Source organism: Nipponia nippon, unplaced genomic scaffold (genome assembly GCF_047370975.1).
Source record: "Nipponia nippon isolate SJK-2023a ecotype South Korea unplaced genomic scaffold, ASM4737097v1 scaffold_12, whole genome shotgun sequence".
Classification (NCBI taxonomy): Eukaryota; Metazoa; Chordata; class Aves; order Pelecaniformes; family Threskiornithidae; genus Nipponia; species Nipponia nippon.
The window spans coordinates 7,473,375-7,491,964 of record NW_028262313.1 but is presented as its reverse complement, the minus strand read 5'-3'; the positions used below and the strand labels follow the sequence as shown (position 1 = coordinate 7,491,964).

The window sequence follows — 18,590 nt, the reverse complement described above, 5'->3', positions numbered from 1 at the left end:
CTTTCCAGCTTGTGTTGGACCTCTGCTCATGCTGGGAGGGGCATGATGTACTCGCCCCTTATGCTTCTGCAGGAGGTTACACATCTACTGGCAAGAAGGCTGGGCACCAGTGGTCTTCTCTAAATTAAGCCATTTGAACCTATAAGATTGTCCTTTCCCATTTTCATCTGTTGACAAGAAAAATGAAAAAATGGATGTGCTAGCTGCTTTGATGTGCATGCTCCCCTGGCAAGCTGCCACAGCTATTGCTGACGTGCTTCTCCTCATTCGGGGACTCCAAATCGTTAAACACTTCTGCAGGTGAACTTCATGACCATGAGTTCACGTGAACAGTATTTCAAGACCTGGTCTCTCTACTGTTCTTGGCACCTATGCTCCTTCTTTGCCTTACTTCTGCCCGGGGTTAATGTGATGTATGCAAACAAAGAAGTTCTAGGGTTGCTTTGACTGACATGAGACCTATTTATCTGTCTCACCGTTAGCTCAAAAGCATGTTATTACCTAAGCTCAGAGGAAGCTGTCACTTGGATGGGATTTTTGCATGGGAATGAGCAGCAGGTGCAAAATAATAATAAAACAAATAAATCAAATGGCAATGAAGTAGCTGAGCATAATATTCAGGACAAGATCACCCTTTATAACATTTGCAGCATTACAAGGGACTTTGTAGGCAATAATTTTTCTAGACCTACCTAGGAGTTCTATACTTACAATAACCCCTGGGTAATAACCTCCAACAGTCACATTTTGGGTTCTTGTTGTAGCAGCTAGGCCCACCGTTAGAATTAATACTGACACAATGAGGAGAGTCACAGTTACGTAGAGGGAATTTCTTTTTCTTCTATTGAACGACCCTAAAAACACACATACACAACAGAATATGCTGATTCCACCTGGGGACAGTCACGGTACCACAAATTTCTCCTCCCACCGCCAACCGCATTGTGGTGAATTTTCTCTCTTCTACCTTGAGAATATTTTTGGGTTTGGCTGTCACTTTTCACCTTCACTAACATGCTTTATCAAGCGTTACTAGGGCACCTGAATTCACATTTACTTATCTTATCATTGCCCTGACGTAGATGAAGAGAGCCTTAAGAACTGTAACTTTGCAAAGCTCATTTGGATACATCGGAGCCTCCCAGCCCCTCTGGCCTGGGGCAATTGAGCTAATAAGAAACATTACCATCAGGCATTTATATATTTTCTCATCTGTCTACTTACATCAAGCTAAATAACCACACTGTATGTCACTTGTTTTGAGGGGCGAAATCTTGGCTGTAATCATATCATAAGGCATCCACAATTTTCCATGTAAATGAGACATCACCAGTAACAGCCACTTCTCCTCCTGTAGTATCATCCTCTGCTTTCAGCAAGGACCAGGTATTTTTAGATGCTTGAATAATGAATTTGTGGATTAGTAAAACTCATCTACAGCTGCCTGATTATGTTTTTTTTTTCTTTTATATATTTATAGATCTCCCAAATGAGCACAAATATAAAATAGTGATTCCATCAGCCAAAAGGAAAGCTGGCTGCGACGTTAGGCTCAGCAACATCCTTAGGCGTGTTTGTTCAGCGTGTGCTCTGCCATCTTTACATCACTTTGTGGAACAATCCTTTTGATTATATTTCATACATTATGTAGACATAACCCAGCACCCGCGAGAGCGGCTGGTAGGATAACGGACCGTAACGGACCGTAACGGTCCCTTCCCGCGCTCCCTGGGGGCTGCTGGGGCCACCCCGAATCCCATCGCCGCAGCCTGGGGCTCTCCAATGCACCCTGGGTGCAGGCAAAGGTATTTCCCACCCCAGAGGCTCCCAAGTGACGGGCACGCTACCAGCACTTCTCAGAGTGTTTCAGAGAAGGGCAGGGACGTGTCCCAAGAGCAAGGACCTGCTTCCACCATCGTTGAGCATATTCCCTAAAGCAAACCATGCTGGGAACCCCCATCTGAAGTGTTCAGGGGCTCCCTGACAGCCTGTACGTGGCGAGATAAAACACCCGCAGAAAGGCCGGGAGGGAAGACTTGGCCAAGCCAAGCACAACCTCCTTGTCCAAATTCTCCAGAGGAGCACACCAGGCCTTGTTGGGCAACTTTCTGTCTTGAAGATGTACGCCCCAGGTGCCCACAGGCCCATCTTTAGGGTCTGCGCATATTTGCAGCACAACTAAAGAGATCTTTTCACCCTAACAGCTATACCCCTGCAGCCATATGGCTGCCGTGGGCACGGGGCTGGATCATTTCACCCACACCAGCCAGATGAGCTTGAAGTCACAGACAAGTCCTAAACTTGGGGCCTAAAAGCCCAACACAAGGAGATGAAAGGCAAGAGAGGTTTATAAACAAAAGCAACATCCTTTTTGACTGACCAGTGTCTCTGGAAGGAAAGCTCTCCACCCACAAACCTTCTGCTCATGTCCCAGAGCACAGCCATGACCACACCACTGGGACATCACCGGGTCTAAGAGCAAGGAGCCTGACAACTAGTTAGTCCTTAGCTAGAATAGCTAGACACTTACTAATTTCAAACAAAATAAAATTAAGTAACTGCTAGAGAACCCTAAGACCCAGGCTGGATCTTTTATCAGTGATCCTTAGTTCTTCATGCCATTTTTTACAGGATGGAGATAAAGGTACACAACTGTTTGCTGCAGGTTGCATTTGGGGTTAATCTTTTTATTCTCCTAAATCTGCCAAATAAGTTAATAATATAAAATCTAGACTTCTAAAGCATTCAAAATTCATCAAGATATTAGGCCATTCTGTATGTGTTGCCTCCCAAATGCTATAGTTTGTGCCACACTTCAGTTCCAATGTAATTATTTAAATGCAAGTGTCACATAAATGTATTAAAATTCCAAAGTACTGGGACCAAAGGTTTAGCTGAACAAAACTTCAGAAAGTGGAGAAAAAAATTGTTACTTCTTACATAGACTAGTTTGGAAAAGAGAGAAAGAATGAACCTGTCTTGCTTACACGTATGGTAGATTACCAAACTTCTGATTACTGCTACAGTTCAGCTGGCAAATGAGCAGAAGATACGTAAAACCAGCCATATGTTCCTTACACAGCTTAAACTCTACGTTTAGGCTGTGTGGGTGTGCAGATGTTTGCGTGCCACGCAAAACCACCCTGCGGAGCACGTCTGAGCGAGCGTCGTGGGTGCACGAGCAGGGCATTTACACACACAAACCGGTATTTCTGTGTTTTCATCAGAGATGCTTCAAGGAATTACAATGAAAACACCTGCAAAATGTGCTATTTCCCTCAAAACCGGAGTATTTTGTAATAGCATTTCTGCAGGAAAACACTCTAAAAGAAGCAGCTTGAAACACTGTTTATGGATTCTGAACTTGTTTCAGAACCACCATGTTTTCCACTCTTCTATTTCTACATCGTTTCCCAGCTCACAACTGGCACACACCAGCATGCAATACAGAACTGAAGCAAAAGGTTTCCAACTGGAAAATCTCTGAAAGCTTTTCAATATTCTTCATAGGATTAAAAAAAAAACAACAACAAAAAAAACCAAACAAAAACAACACAACAAACTCCCTCAAACCACAAAATGCTTTTATTCCAAGTCCTGACAAAACCAACCATAAACCTTTAACTTGATATTGGAGAGAGATGCGAATTGAAGAGCTAATGTGATCACCTCCACTTCAGCTCTGTACTGGGACACTAATTCCATTTTTTCTTTCTCTGAAAACACGTTTTGTTACGTGTATATCGATAAAGTGGTTTTGTACTTCTGTAAGGATGCCTGCAGCTGCTTCAGCATCCATAGACTCAGTATCTCCACCGATAGCTGCTGAAGGGCTGCCCTGGCCAAATCCTCTCTCTCAACATTAATTTTTGCTGAAAGTATTCCCCATTAGATCGTTTTCCTCTTTGCTACTGAGCTTGGTACAGCTTTACATACAGAAGTGGAGCTACGACAGCTTTGCTAGCTCTGCTTTCCAGAGACAGAAATAGCCTTTTATCTGCGATTTATCCAAATTAGATACCTCAAAACTTGCAGCGTTTACCTCAACGTGAGTACACAAGGTGGTCTGAAACACTGTGCTTAACTCTGTGAGGAAGATGTGAAGAAATTTATGCTATCTACAGTCTGGCTATTTCTTTTGCTAAAACGGTACTCAGAATGCGGACAGGCTTCAGAAAGATCATTTTTATTTTAAGGCTCAGAAACATCCTCTTATTATAGTTGCCATATGTAAGCCCACTCTAAAAACAAGGTTGTAGCAGGTTTTTCCAGATGACTTTAAAAGTTTGCAATAATACTTATCTTCGTACTGCCCCTGGTTTACTTTTTTCCCGATTATCAGGAGAAAATAGACAAGATGGCACAGAAACAGCACCGACTTCTCCATCTTGTTCTTTGCGGGGGGAGAAGCCACAAGCCAAGAACAAGCGCAAAGTAGTCCAGGGAAGCCAGCTTTAACTTTTACCCTAGGAGAAGCGGGGGCAAACGGCACCCAGCCCTCCTCCTTCCCAGCCCTTCTCCTTTTGCTCCGCTCCTCTGCTAGAACAGCCCCGGTGTGCGAGCCGTGACCCCCGCCGCGCTCTCGTTAAGGGCCCCGCCGGCGGGAGGGGGTCTGCGGGCGGCTCACCGGCTTGGATGGCTGGGGAAATTGCAATTAGCAGCCGGCGCGGAGCGCTGCAGGGGTTCTCTGACCTAACCGGGAGGGGAGGGAGCGTTGCGGGGGGGCGCGCTCCGGCCCGAAGGACGGGGGCTGCCCCCGCCCGGGCAGCGACCCGCCCCGGGGGGGCTCTGCCGCAGCCCCGCACCGGGCCCCGCGGGCGGGCGGACCGGGCCCCGCGGGCGGGCGGGCGGGCCGGGCCCTGCGGCCGGCACGGCGGCGGGGCGGGCGGGGGCGGGCGGGTCCGGCCCGGCCCTGGCGGCGGCGGGGTCCCACCGCCCAAAATGGCCGCGCGCCCCCGGCCCCCGCGCACCGCCCCGCATCCTCGCGGTCCGGCCGGGCCTCCCTCCCCCCGCTCCCCGCGGCACTTACCCACGGAGTCGGGCAGCGCCACGCCGCCCGGGCGCTGCTGAGTCAGGGACTGCCGCATGCTGCTGCCGCCGCCGCCGGCCCCCGCTCCCCGCCGCAGCCCGCCGGGCCACGGCGGCGGACAGAGCCCCGGCAGCGGCTCCGCCGCGCCTGCGCGCTGGGGCGGGAGCGGCGGCAGCTGCGGGGCCCGATCGCGCCGCACCGCGCCGCCCGCTGCCCCCGCCGGGGCCGGGGCCGGGGGCGGGTCCGCGGCGGCGCCTCCGGGCCTCAGCGGGAGGGGCTCGGGGCCGGGGCCGTGCCTTCCGAAATGGCTGCGTGCCCCCGGGCGTGCGGGGGTCTGGTACCGTGCCGCTGGGAACCAGCGGAGCGGCCGTGCCCTACGAGGGTTTTTGGGGAAGGATGGGATCCTGCCCCAGCTCCAGGGGGTTCCCGGCCGTGGACCCCCCGCACTCAGCAGCCGCCCGGCCGGAGGGGCTCAGCACCACCCTGGTGTTGGGTCTCCTCTGCCTCCTCCCCATCTTTCCCCCAGCCCCGTTGCACCCCAGCAGCTCCCACCCCACCTCCAGCCCGTTCTGTCCCTTGCCAAACGTCTCCTCTGTCCCCGCATCTCCCTCCTCCCTGCAGTGGTGCTGGTGGCACTCCCGGGTAGCCACCCGGCCACGGCCACTGGCCCATTTTTTTACTTCTCGGGGCTCCGAGATCTCTGCTCCAGTGGCGATGCCTGTTGCTGCCTGCGCCCCGTCCCACAGAGGCAGCACTCCCAGGAGACCCTGCAAGCTCCCTGCGTCTCCAGCCAAGGAGCCGGGGCAGGCCCTCAACCTCTGTTTTCCATATCGCGTCTGTAAAATGGGGATAAAAGCATCTTCCCAGCAGGCTTCATAATTGCTTGTAAATCACTTTAATGCCCTGGGCTGAGAGGTGCTAAGTGCAAATCATGTAATTATTTCAAGCCAAAGCATATTTCATCAAGTTAAAAGAAACTAATCCTATTTCTGCTTCAAAAAACCCCACACTTTTGTTGGATAAGAGCCTAATTACCAGCTTCTCCCAGGAGAAAAGAGAAAGAGTACACTGACAGCGGTGCAAGAGGCAAGTTACAAATGCCCAGATCAATTAATGGCAAAGAATGCATCACCTCCAGAGAAAACAGCGGTTATTTACCTCGGATGAACTAGATGAGCCCTGTGCTCACTGCCTGTGCCCCACCGGGCAGTGGGGCCGACACCGGCCCCCTCCTGCTCAGTCACCTCCACTCCGTGCCAGTGATGGAGGGGACGGGTCTCGGCTCCCTCCTCCGCTCCGTGCCAGGGCCGGGCTGTGCGGCAGCACAGCCGCTGTGATGGGGTGCCTGTGCCCCCAGGGAGCTGCTGGTTCTCCACAATTGCCCAGGCCAGGTTAAATCCCTGCGCCCCATCCCAGCTTCCGAGCTTCGGGCAGGCAACTCTTGGGCCCCGAGGCCCCAGCGCGGCCAGGGAGAGCCAGCTGTGAGCGTGGCTGCCCGCGCGCCCTCCTGCCGGCCTGGCTGCGGGCAGGCACCGGTGCCGAGCCAGCCCTGCCTGCGTACCTGGCAGCAGGCATGCGGCAGCCCCGGCCAACTCAGTGCAGACCAGGGCAGCTGCCAGACCTCTTTCTTTCCCGCTGTGCCCACTTATTAGCACAGCCGGTGAGTGGCTTTCGGCCATGCTCAGGAGAGGAAAGGGAGAAATGGTGCTTTCCCTGCTTGGATGGCATGATGCAGTCCTGCGGGACCCCAGAACGGACGTCCCTGTACCTCTGGGCAAAGCCCCAGCCTGGGGCAAGGCAGCCTTTCCCCACCATGGAACGGGGCCTGGCTCTGCCATGAAGGGAAGAGTCACCTGCCCCACTGGAAATGTGCTGAGGGAACGAGCTGGTGGATGATGCCGAGCTCCTGCTGGGACAGACAGTGTAAAACAAGCCCCACTGTTCCTCGGGAGCTGCATAGGGCATAGCCAGGGACAGACAGCCTTCGCACGCTGCCATCACACCACTGGAGTTGTTCCAGGTGCTGCCACATGTGCAGCAGCAGGCAGGGTTTAGCTGAGGCTGTCCTGACACCAGTGCCCCGTCCCCCCGCTGTCCCCCAGCACTCCCACCATGCCGGCCCCTCGCAGCAGCGGGACTCCAGCACGCTGCCCCCTCGCCTCTAATGCACCGTCTTGTACCCGTAATTCACTGATGGGGGAAAATCTGATACTCCCTGGCCCCGGTCTGCAGGGTGTCACAGCAAGGTGCCCCTCTGGATTTGTCTCGGTGGCTGTGGCCAGCTCTTACAGCTGAGTCGGGGAAGCCGATGCTGTGTGCTCCTAGCTGCTGTCTCAATTCGAAGGGATAAATATAGACCTGCCCCTCGCACTACCCCTTCATTGCAAAAGAAATTTTGCAAGCATTAAACACAGCCCTGCCATGACTGACAAGCACATATTGACGGACACATGTAGCCATCAAAAGCCCTAGTGATTTGCTAATGTTTATTAACAGCTACACGGTCGCCCCAGGGCGGAGAGCCCGGCTTCCCCATGTAGGGCGCTGGCTGGCATTGATGGGGGCTTGGGCGCGGGGCAGGATGCTGCGAGGGTGCTGCAAAGGGCACCAGATGCCAGGGGGCTGAGGACGGGATCCTGTTGCGTTGAGCTCACCCCTGTTAGGAAAGCAAGTTATTTTTTGATCCACTCCCGAACGCTGAAGTCCTGTGGGGTAGGGAGGGAAAGCAGCGTGGCTCCCCGCAGACAGGCACAGGTCTTGGTGCAGCCGCGCTCACTCAGCCTTTTTGGGGGGTGCCGGGGGGCTGAGGAGCTGCGCTGGGGAGGGGGCTGTGCCTGTGGGTCCCCGAGAGCCGGGGCGACGTGGCGCCCATGATGGGACTGGTGCTGCTGGGCTCAGCCCCGGGCTCCTGCAGTGCTAACGCTCACGTTTCTCTGCGTTTCCCACCCAGGGATGGATGGGAACGCCAGCGCCGGGGGCACGGAGGGCCAGCACAGGAGCCCCCACCAGAAGGCGGTGAGTCTTTTGGGGGCTGCTGGCCACCCTCTGAGAAGCGAGGCGGGGGCTGCTGCTAAGGACCTGCTTCATGGCTGATAAATATAGCTACTTTGCTTTAGGAAATGCTGCTTCGTCCTTTAGGCAAAGCATAAGCACTTTGCACTGAGAGGGGAAGGGGCAGCAGGGGCTCTGGCTGGTGGTCCTGGGCAGCGAGGGGGGCTAGGAGGGACGGGTCTGGGCAAGGGCCACCTTCTGCACACCTGGCTTTCAGCAGGAGGAACCCGCTGTTGAGAGCTGACCTGATCCAGGGTGTGGATGGGGAAAGCCCCCGGCCTCTCTCAAGGGCACCCACGACCATCAGCACAGTGTGATCCCACCAGGAATGAACCCCAGCTTTGCTTCGCCACCCAGAGTCACCCCAGCTGCCACTGTGGGCAGCAGCCTGGGGCTGTCCAGTGCCCCGACAGGTCCCACCATTGCTGTGCCCCCTCCCTGCCCTGGCACTCTCCTACTCCAGCTCCTGCTGCTCCTCCTGCCCCTTGTCCAGGTGCAAGGGACTGCTCTGAGACCATCTCTGGTCCTGGGCTGCAAAGATAAAACACCTGGGAGGTGTTGCAATCCAGACCTAACCTAACTCCCTAGCTCAGGGACCTGCAGCAGGGACCTGGCAGTGGGGTCATCCCGTCCTGTCCGGCTGCCCCCAGCCTTCCTGCACTGCCGTGGAGCCCCTGTGGCCTCTCCCAGCTGGCAGAATGGGATCCTTCACCGAGTGCAGGATACACAGCACGGAGTCAGGAGAGCCAGAAACTTTTCCCTCCTTGCAAAAGGCTTCTGCAGGGCAGAAGTGGAGTTCCCCGGGTGAGAGCCCATGGGGGGCCATCCCTGTGTCCCCTCGCAGCTCTAAGCATCCATCAGTAGCAGCTTCTGGGTGAGGGCTCTGCATACAGCCCACGCGCTGCCCTCATTGCCTCTGAGCTGCAGCTGGTATGAAATCCAAAGGGCTTTTCCCAAAGCAGCACTCAGCATCGGTGCAGAGTCCCTCCAAGCAGTCCCGCTACTCTGGCACTCTGAGAAAATGTTTCCAGAACAGCTGCCGGTAGCTCTTTTATTTAACAGGGAGGAGAGCGGGAGGAAGGAGAACTCCTCCTCCTCCTCTTCTTCCATCACTTGCTCCTCCGTGAGTGTCCTGGCAGCCGGCAGCCCCCATACCTCCTCTCCCATGTCCTTGCCGGCGACTCGTGCTGGGGCTGCTGCTTCCCTGCTCCGAAATCGTCTGGTTTCATCAGCCCTGCATGGTACAGGGCTGTGGCTGTGCAGGAGCTTGCTTAGGAAAGGCTCCAGCCCGGGGTGCGGGACCAGGGCCAAGCAATGCCTTCGCTGTACAGGCGGCCGTGGGCATTTTGCCGGCAGCAGCACTCTGACGCAGGCATGCCTCCAGAAGAGCCCCGCTGGGGCTTTAACCGGGTCCGATTGGGGCAATCAATGCAATGGTGATGGTTTACGGCTCCCTGGGTCTGGCCCAGGCTCTCCAAGGCATGAATTCGGTCTCTGGAGTCTGTACTCTCCCCTCATTCTCACTGTTTGCAGTGTGTCTGAGCAGAGTTTAATCCCCCCTGATTCAAAGGCATTTCCAAGCCGGACTTTCTGCCAAGCTGTCGGCCGCTTCCCAGCTCCGCCAGGGCGACCCACGGGGTGTGAATATCTTGCTTGTCGGCCCTGGCTCCAGCAGGTGCTCACAGCCAGCGGGTTTCCATGGCCCACAGCACAGACACGGGGTGATCATACCGGTGCAGCTGCTGCGGAGCCATGCTCTCAGTGGGCACAGCAGCCTCGGGGAGATGTGGCCGGGGTGGGCGATCGTGGCCCTGACCCATCCAGGAGCAGGTTTGCACTAAAGCACTGGGAGGCGATGATCCCATCCAGATCTCAGCATCACCCCTTCTCCCTGGCGGTACCTGGGCCAGCCCTGCCCCGAGCTCAAAGCGAGGTCTGCACCCTCTCCCACCTTGCTGCTTGCTTTTGGAGACGTAGAGCCTGCCCAGGTTCAAGGGGGGTTAGGGACGGCTGCCGTGTCTCGTCTCAAGTGACTCTTGGCCAGGTGCAGGTACAGAAAAATTGGTCTTCCCAAGCTCCAGACAAATGAGTTTTCACCACCAAGGCAAAAAGCAAACTCTTGCTGCCTGGGGAGATGCTTTTCCCTGAAACTTAGTGTAATTAAAAAATAACAATACAGGGATTTCTCCAAAGGCTAAACACTTGCTCACATGCCAAGAAAAACAAACTGGATGACCTCTTAAATAATGCCGCCTGCTGTCATCTGTGGTAACACAGAAAACATGCACTTGAGCTCAGAGACGTTGCAGAAGCGTGGGAACAGCCCCGACCCCCTCAGATCACAGATTTTCTTTGGTCATGTTCACGCAGGTGGAAAAAGATGAGTTTCTGTAAATGCCAGGACAAGGAGACAGTACCCGGTGTGACGGCAGTGACGTACGTGTCATGGAAAAATGGATGCTGGGATCTAAGTGATCTTAAGTCAGAACAGCCAAAACTGCGTCTCTTTAACTCAAGAGTGATGATGGGAAAATGGAAATTTGAAACATTTCCAGCTATTAAGTGCTTTTCCATTTATTTTTGGCCAATGAGATGTTCAGCTTGCGTGTGGGGGTTGTGTTCTGTAACTCTTCCAGGAAAATAAGCATGAGGAGAAGGTCCAGGATCCTGACAGAAGGGAGGACGAGACCAAGAGAGAGATGGGGAGCAAAACCTGGGCAGACCTGGCTGGGGAGATGAAGATGTTCCTGTGGAACCCGGAGGAGAGAACATGCCTGGGGAGAACGGCCAAGAGCTGGGGTAGGTCCTTGCTCAAGCCCCGCTTTCAGGGATCGTTGTCTTTTCTGCTTCATGACGGATGCACTTGCCTGCGAACGTCCTTGATACCTTGGACTGACACCCCCGTCCCACATTTTCAGGGTAGATGTTTCTAACCAGCGCAATAAAGAACTAGTGAGGAGGACAAGCAGAAAACCTTGGGAAAGTTACCTTTGGTCTGGATGTTAATGTTTACTGGAATGCGAAAGCAAAGATTTTGGGCTGCCCAGACCATGTACCGGGAAGAAATTAAGAGCCCAAGCAAGCACGGGGGCTGCAGGTGGCTCTGCTGCAGCCACGCACCCCTGCTGCCGCCAGCGACCCGGCTCCTGCCTGTATAAGCCAGGAGCCCATGGGGAGGTGGCTTTGGGGTCATCAGTGTTGGTGGGGGAAGAGCACCCGAGTCACGGGGCAGGCGTTTCGGGGAGGGTGCACACTGCAGGGCCGAGCAGCCCTCCTCGCCTGCGTGCACCCTGGCTCTGGGGCGGGAAGGGCTGGTCATCACCGTCACCCTGCAGCTTCACAGGACATGACATGGTACCCACAGCAAAGCCCACATGTGCTGTCGGGGCTGGTGGACTGGGATGTGCCAGTGAGGGTTTGGAGTGCTCTATTTTATCTGTATCCATATGGCCTTCAAAAATTATCGCTGAGCCTGGAGGTGCCCCGGGTGGTTAAGAGCAGCCCACAGCTGTGGGGCGAGCACTGCTGTAAGCTCAGTCCGAGACCAAGGTGCCACAGCACACGCGATGCTGTCCACTTTTGCAGCTCTGTTCTCCTGACAGCACATAGCTCCCGCAGCAGAGGGAAAATCCCCAGCCTTAGCCCAGCGTTATGTGCACATCCGCACCGGTGTAAGGCTGCGAATTATCGGGGGCTGCTGCTCAGCGTTTGCAGCCCTTGGCAGCTGGTACTGGCAGTGTGCTTGCAAGCCCCGCAGCCTGCCCGTGCCCCCACCAAGCGCTCTGGGTCTCCTGCAAAGCCTGTGGGGACAGCCAGGAGAAACAAAGGAAACTGTCCACGAGCACCAGAGGAGTCTGAAAACCTGCAAGCACGAGTCTGGGGCAGGCCTTGAAATCCACGTTTGCTCCCCCATGCCCTTTGCAGGCCACGGGCTGGATGGGAAGGCGCAGACTGGAGCGCAGGAGTGGTACAGGGGTGACAGTCCTTAGGGACGTGGGTTTGGGTTTCTGGAGGCTCAGCCAGGTGCTGAGAAAAGCGCTGTGAGAGGGCTTGCTCAGGCTGGTGTGCATGTGGCCCTGGCCTGCTACTGCTGGAAGTTATTTATTTACAGCCTCGGGGAGGGTGCAGTGTCCTTCTGTGCCCTGGGAGCATCGTGGTGTGCTGTGCAGCCCCGCTGCCCTATGGACACACATACCTGCGGCTGCACACGCGTGTGTGCTCACATGCGCATACAGGGGGGCAGGAAAGAGGCATTGAAGCTATTGTGAAAATCAAATTTTCTTTTAAAATGAGAGCATTTGGAGGTGAATGGAGCTGAACTTCCCTGCTCTCATCTCCTGGGTGAGGAGGATGGAGTTTGCCCAGCCAGGGGCTGCTTCCCCGCGCTGGCCCTGAAGGTGTTCCCCAGGGATGGGGGGGCTCAGGGGACTTGCGCGGCCAAAATGCAGGGAGCCGGCTGGCCACAGGGCCGGCACTGGAGGCCCCAGCCCCTGGGAAAGGCTGCACCCCCGGCTCTGCTGCTGACAACGCTTCCTGCTGCTTTGCAGGAAACCTGAGAACGGGAACGGCAGCAGCACCATGTCCCAACAAACATCGGCTCAGCACCCCAGTGGCAGCTCCAGCCCTGCCAGGCTGGTGCAGAGGCACCGTCCCAACATCCTTGTGGCAGGGCTAGACATTGTCCCTGCTGTGCCACCAGCAGCAGTGATGGTCCCATCCGCCCCATCTTGGCCCGCAGCAGGACACGGCCCCGCAGCGGTTCCCAGCACCGCGGCCCCGGCAGAAGCACGGCAGGAGCGCACATCTGCGTTCCCAGGGCTCTTTCCGAGCTGCCGGCATGTTTCTCCTGGGAAATGTTTGGGTTAAGGCTTCACTTTGCTTTCTGAGCTGCTGGGTTTTATTCATAGGCCATGGCCTCTTGAGACATCCTCAGCCATCAGCCTGGTCCAGAGGAAAAACAAACCCATTCCCTGGACGTCAGGGCTATGAAACAGCCAGCGGTGCCGCAGCCACCCAGCGATGCCGCTCGCTTCAGTCCCAGTGCTGGGGTCCCTCCCGCGCAGGCGACAGGAGTTGGGGCAGGGGCATCACCCCGCAGCCCCCGTCGGGAATTTGGACATGCTGAAGCCACTGGGTACCCTCGTGTGTTACCATGCCAAGACGGGGTGGGAAGGGCAAAAGCCAGGGTCGAGTCTGTCTGTCGGACAGAGCTGAGGCAGGTGGACACACGGACCTGGTCCTGACCCAGCTCTGTGAAGGGCCATGCAGCAAAAGGCATACAGAACCAAGCGGCAGCTGCCCCGGCCCCGGGGCTGGGCAGGGAGTGTGTCTGGCTGAGAGTCCTGCACCCAAAAATGCCAGGGTCTGTGTGCAGAGGAGGGCTGCAAGCTCCCACCTCCACAACGGACTCTGAGCTGCGGAGGACGCCATGCTGAGCACGGCTGTGCAGCCCTGCGGGACACAGCCCATGGGACGTGCTCTGGTTGCCTTAACAGCAACATCCCCTCCCTCTTTTGCAGGCTTGATCCTACTGTTTTACTTCATTTTCTACACATGCCTGGCGGGAATGTTTGCCTTTTGCATGTACGTGATGCTGCTCACGCTGAGCCCCTACACGCCCACGTACCGGGACCGTGTGTCTCCGCCAGGTACGTACCCCAGCCAGCCCGGCCTCGGCCGCCTCTGCTGGCACTTGCCCAGCAAAGCGCTACCGAAATGGCGCGGCAGGGACCTCGGGTAAAGCTCTGCTGGAGCTGTATGCTCCGATGGCCCACCAGCCCTCCATAACACGGGCTGTTATCACTTAACCTCAGGGCACTGACAGTGCTGCAGGTTCTCTGCAGAGGATCAGGCGTCTTAAATGGCCCCATGTGAAGCATTCATTCTAATTATACTAATTGTTATTCTAATTATGCTAACTATTATGCTATTATTTATTCTCAAGGTAAATGAGCACATTTGGGCATTTCATAGGTGATGCCCATTCATTTCAGTTGCTGCCCCTTTATACCTCATATCTTCAAAATAAAATGCAAATCAAGAGTAGCTTTTATGCATTATTATTTGGGGGAGTCCTGGCAAGATAATGTTCAAAAACTCCTTTCCCTATGACCGAAGCAGCATTTTCCCTGTGTTTTCGTGTCAGTGGGGAACACGAGGCCCCCTTGCCCTGCTCCCTGCCCGGAGCTGGCTGCGCGGCTGCGAGCATGGGGGACCCCTCAGCCTCTCCGTGCAACCCCAAGCCCATCTCTTCCCTGCAGCGCTGCTGAGGCCCTCCAGGTCTCCCATGTTTCCCGGGATATTTTGATGTGCATGGTGTTCTCTGGGTGTGAAATGGAGGTGAGGGATCAGCAGGTTGAGGAGAGAGTTTATTTGTGAGCTGGTGCTGCCGCTCTCGTGCCTGTGCCCAGCCCCAAGCCCAGTCGCGGTGCAGCCAGCCCCTGCAACACGCGCCCCAAGCCTGTGGCCAGTCCACCCATGTCTGCTCTAACAGGGTCCGTTTCCTTCTCCAGGAGTCATGATCAGACCGTACTTGAATGGGTTCACTATTGCCTTCAACGTCTCTCAGCCCAGCACGTGGCAACCCTACGTGGACAGCATGCACCACTTCCTAGCAGGTAAGCTCTCAGGCACCCCAGGAGTCATGCCCGCAAGTTGTTTGCATCCATGCGCACACGCACACAGTGCATGGGTGTCCTCCTGGGGTGCAGATCAGCTCTCAGCCTCTCACGACCCCCATCTAGAAAGGGAGGCTCATAAGGTGGTCACGGGAGCTTCTGTGGGAGGGAGCCTTGCCTTTCCAGGTGGGACTTTAACTCCCTTTGACGTGTGGATGTACTCTGAGAGCGTGGGTCTGTGCAGGTCTCAAGAAACGTTAACAAGTCTCTTCGTCCCCACCAGCTTATGACGACAAAGTTCAAGAGGAGAAAAATATCGAGTGTGTCTCAGGACAGTACTTCATCCAAGGAGGCAATGAAAGTGAGGAGAAGAAGGCCTGCCAGTTCAAGCGCTCACTGCTGCAGAACTGCTCTGGCATTCAGGACCCAACGTTTGGCTACTCTAAAGGCCAGCCCTGCATCCTGCTGAAGATGAACCGGGTACAGAGAAAGCCAGTCATCCTAATTGCTTCCTTCAGTGACCCCAGGGTGATAAAGACCATGCAGGGACTGAAACTCCTCCACTTCTCAGGCCCAGGGAAAAAGGGAACTAGAATCCCAAAACCTGCTGGCTCATACCCACTAGAAAACATGAAAAAGAGACACAACAAAACTTGCTCGATTTGATTTGCAGAGGCCTGAGTGCTTGGGGGGTCTTGTGCCAGGCCCCTGTGTGGGAGGAACTGAGCTTTAGGGCTACAGCTCAGACCCCACTCTCTTTATAATGGGAATTTTCATAGACTTGAGTTTATTTGAAATCTTCTCATCACATGGCGGCTCAATGCACGCTGCTGGGGAAATAACGGGGGGGTGGGGGGTGGTGTGAGCTGTGTGGGGAAGTGGCTGCATTGCTCCAGGGAGCCTGGGCTCTCGGGATGCTCTGCTCTGCCTCCGCTCTCAGGCACGGGCAAGCTGCACTGCACGGCGTGGCAGACCCCGCTTCTAGGGGCTCATAACTCCGGTCCTGAGCAACGTGACTGGCACGTAGAAGAGCTTAAGCCCTGGAGAAGGGAGGCAGCACACGCTTGGCACTGCATTTCATACAAGGATGGATGTCTTTTTTTTTTGCAGATCATAGGCTACCGCCCTGGTGCTGGGGTCCCCGTGAGCGTGGACTGCAAAGTGCAGGTACTGCTTTCATTCGTGCTCGGCAGTGTGGTGCGTAGAAGGCCAAATGCCTCCCTCTGATGGACCTCACCAATATCTGCCCTCATTTTAGCCCCAAACACTCACAGGATCCCGTGCTGCTGATGCCTCTGGGTGCAAGTGGGTGCTGGTCTGCTGAGGACAGAGGCTACCAGTCTCCTGCTTCCCACCCTGGCCCTCACCCTCTGAGTGCTGCCGGCTCCTGCCAGCCTCACTGGCAGCGCTCTGCTCAGCCCCTGAGGGCAGGCCCGCAGGGCTGGGTGCCGGGGTGCTAGCTAGAGCCTGGGGCTGGCGGGGAAAAGGCAGGAGCTGCTCACATCCATCCTCACCCGCTCCGCAGGACCCTCGGTCCTGGGGAGCACCCCGCAAGCCAACAGCAATAAGGTGAATGAAGAGGTCCCACCACCCCAGGTAGCAGCTGGATCATACCCTTAGGGAGCAATAAAGTGGTAGGCAAGCACAGGGATGGATCGACAGGCAGCAAATTCTGTAACCCTCGCTGGTGCCTTCATAGCAGAGTTATGCTCCGGCTCGCTGCAGCAGCAGCTGGCTCTCGCAGCAAACACGCTGCGTGCAGGCAGGCAGGTGCAGCTGAGCCCTGATGTGGATTTGCAAGAGATGTCTGTATTAAAGCTCCTTCACCTTACTCTGAAGGGACTGTATTTTGTGTCCCACGTGCTATGTGTGTACCTTTATTTTTTTTCCAATCACAGAAAGGCAATGAGAGCGATCTCGGATCAGTGGACTTCTACCCTGGAAACGGGACGTTTGATCTCATGTATTATCCCTACTACGGCAAGATCACTCACGTAAGGACGGACTCTGGCATCTTTGTTATGTCTCCTTCGGAAGGAGAGGGCAGGAGCTGCTGCACAGAGTACAGATGTGCTTGCTGGCTATTTTGGGCAGATGCAGGCAGGAGGGAGGCCGTGGGCACTGGGATTACAGTGCTCTATTTCTGTCTCCGGCAAACTGCGGGAAATCCTTGGGGACTCCGGTTCCCCCTTGCCAGCAATGGGAATGATTACATTTATCATCTGGAGGCTAAGACTGGCTTTGCTAACTCCCAGAGAAGGTCTCAACACCAGCATTTTCCCAGGGCGTTAGGGAAGTCAGGGGTTAGGTGACACAAGGGGAAAAGGATGGGGCTTCTGTCAAAGCTATGACAAAACCACTTCAGGCTGGGTGGCTCAAAACAGAGCACTCCAACACGGGTGGCTATTTCTGAACACGCTGGCCAGCACTGCTTTGATCTGGGCTGGGCTGTACAGCGTTAGGCGGTAACGCACCTCCACAACCAAAGCTGAAATGGAAGATGAGGCAGGCACTAGGCTGCTGCTGGCTGAGGATGAGTAACAGCCCCAGACGCCAGGTCTGCGTGTCCTTTGAGCACACAGACCTGGGGAACACCACGGATTTCTTATTACAAGCCAAAGGTTGGTTTTTAGAACAGCAGAAAATATTTGAGAGTCCCATCCCTGGTGTTACTTGTCCTGGCTAATCAACCCAGGAGGCACGGTGCAGTGCAAAGCTCCGATGTGACCCTGTCCCTCTGAGGCACAGGCACAGGAAGGCTCAGCTTCAGCATCCCAAGGGACTATGATGGACATCAGGCAAATGCACTCGGATGCCTTGGGAACTGTGAACCAATTACTAATGATTTTTACTGAACATGAAAGCACTGCTGGCTTTTCTGCTCCCCCAAAAATTACACCTAAATCTCCCTTCTTTTCAGGTCAACTATACGTCCCCACTGGTGGCTATGCACTTTACAGATGTGAAGAAGAATTATTTGGTCCCTATTCAGTGCAGTCTGAATGGGAAAGGTATCATCAACAACGTTAACAGCGACCGCTTCCTGGGCCGAATCATCTTCACGCTCAGCATCGGGAAGTAGCCACCGCAAACACTGGGCACTTAGGTTAAGTCAATCAGAGGCTTTTTCCTTTTTAAAGCAAAAAGCTAGCATTTTTTCTGCTAGGAAAAACAGGCACATGGAGATTTTTGTTAATTTATTTTTGTTCATAGTTAGGAAACAAATGAGATGCAATGGAGTGTGGAACCACATTTTTCATCATCTGATGCAAATCATTGTTAGTAAAAATTAAAAGTTATCTTCTGGGCAGAGAACCTGCAAAAGCATTTCAGTTTTGATTAAAAAAACCTCTGGTATCTGAACACTATTTTCATAAGGTCTTTTACAAGTGAGCCCTGTGGAATGCGTTTTTCCTGGCTTTAAATTTTAATCTTTACCATAGTTTTATGTGCATTTCTCAGGCAAAAACTATCAAGAGGGTAATTTATTAGCACTGTTCTTGTTAAAAAAATAAGCAGCAAAAATTCTGGACTATGCCTGCAATGACACAGTTAAAAAGGATCTTCAGCACCAGGAGCATCTTGACTGCAGCATTTTACACAGCTTGTTCAGCACACCCGAGCTGTTGGAGCAAAGGCCACGTAGAAAATCATTTGCCCTTGAACCTTTCCAACTGTTCCTTTCTGAAGTGGGAAGATTAATGTGTTTCTCCCTCCTCCTCCTCACTCCAGTACTTCTCTCTGCCCCGGGAACCCTCACCCAGTCCATCAGGCAGGGATGAGTGGAAGGAGCCCTCCCCTCCCCGTCATGGTTCGCGGGCTGACGGTGCCTCCTTCCCCTGTTCAGGCACAGAAGTGCCAGAGAAACGTGTTAGACCCCCCCCCCCCCCCAA

The 18,590-nt window shown here is 54.6% G+C and overlaps 2 protein-coding genes across 3 annotated transcripts in view; one reads left to right on the top strand and one right to left on the bottom strand.

Moving 5' to 3' along the window:
* The window catches only part of TMEM255A (transmembrane protein 255A), a 28,473-nt gene extending 23,278 nt beyond the window's left edge, over positions 1-5,195 (bottom strand). The window contains exons 1-2 of one of the 2 annotated variants that reach the window (XM_087748603.1): positions 5,030-5,195; positions 712-854 (exon numbers count right to left, since the gene is read on the bottom strand). In XM_087748603.1, the coding sequence (XP_087604729.1) occupies positions 712-854; positions 5,030-5,087 (201 nt within the window). In that variant the 5' untranslated portion in view covers positions 5,088-5,195. The remainder of the gene's footprint in view (positions 1-711; positions 855-5,029) is intronic. The other variant, XM_087748602.1, reaches the window with a different exon arrangement.
* A 5,308-nt stretch (positions 5,196-10,503) lies between these two features.
* On the top strand, positions 10,504-18,012 carry ATP1B4 (ATPase Na+/K+ transporting family member beta 4). The gene is made up of 8 exons (XM_087748149.1): positions 10,504-10,516; positions 10,717-10,879; positions 13,600-13,728; positions 14,593-14,697; positions 14,981-15,177; positions 15,808-15,864; positions 16,596-16,691; positions 17,618-18,012. The coding sequence occupies exons 2-8, from the start codon at positions 10,780-10,782 to the stop codon at positions 17,777-17,779; spliced, it is 846 nt and encodes a 281-aa protein (XP_087604275.1). The 5' UTR covers positions 10,504-10,516; positions 10,717-10,779; the 3' UTR covers positions 17,780-18,012.
* The last annotated feature ends 578 nt before the right edge of the window (positions 18,013-18,590 follow it).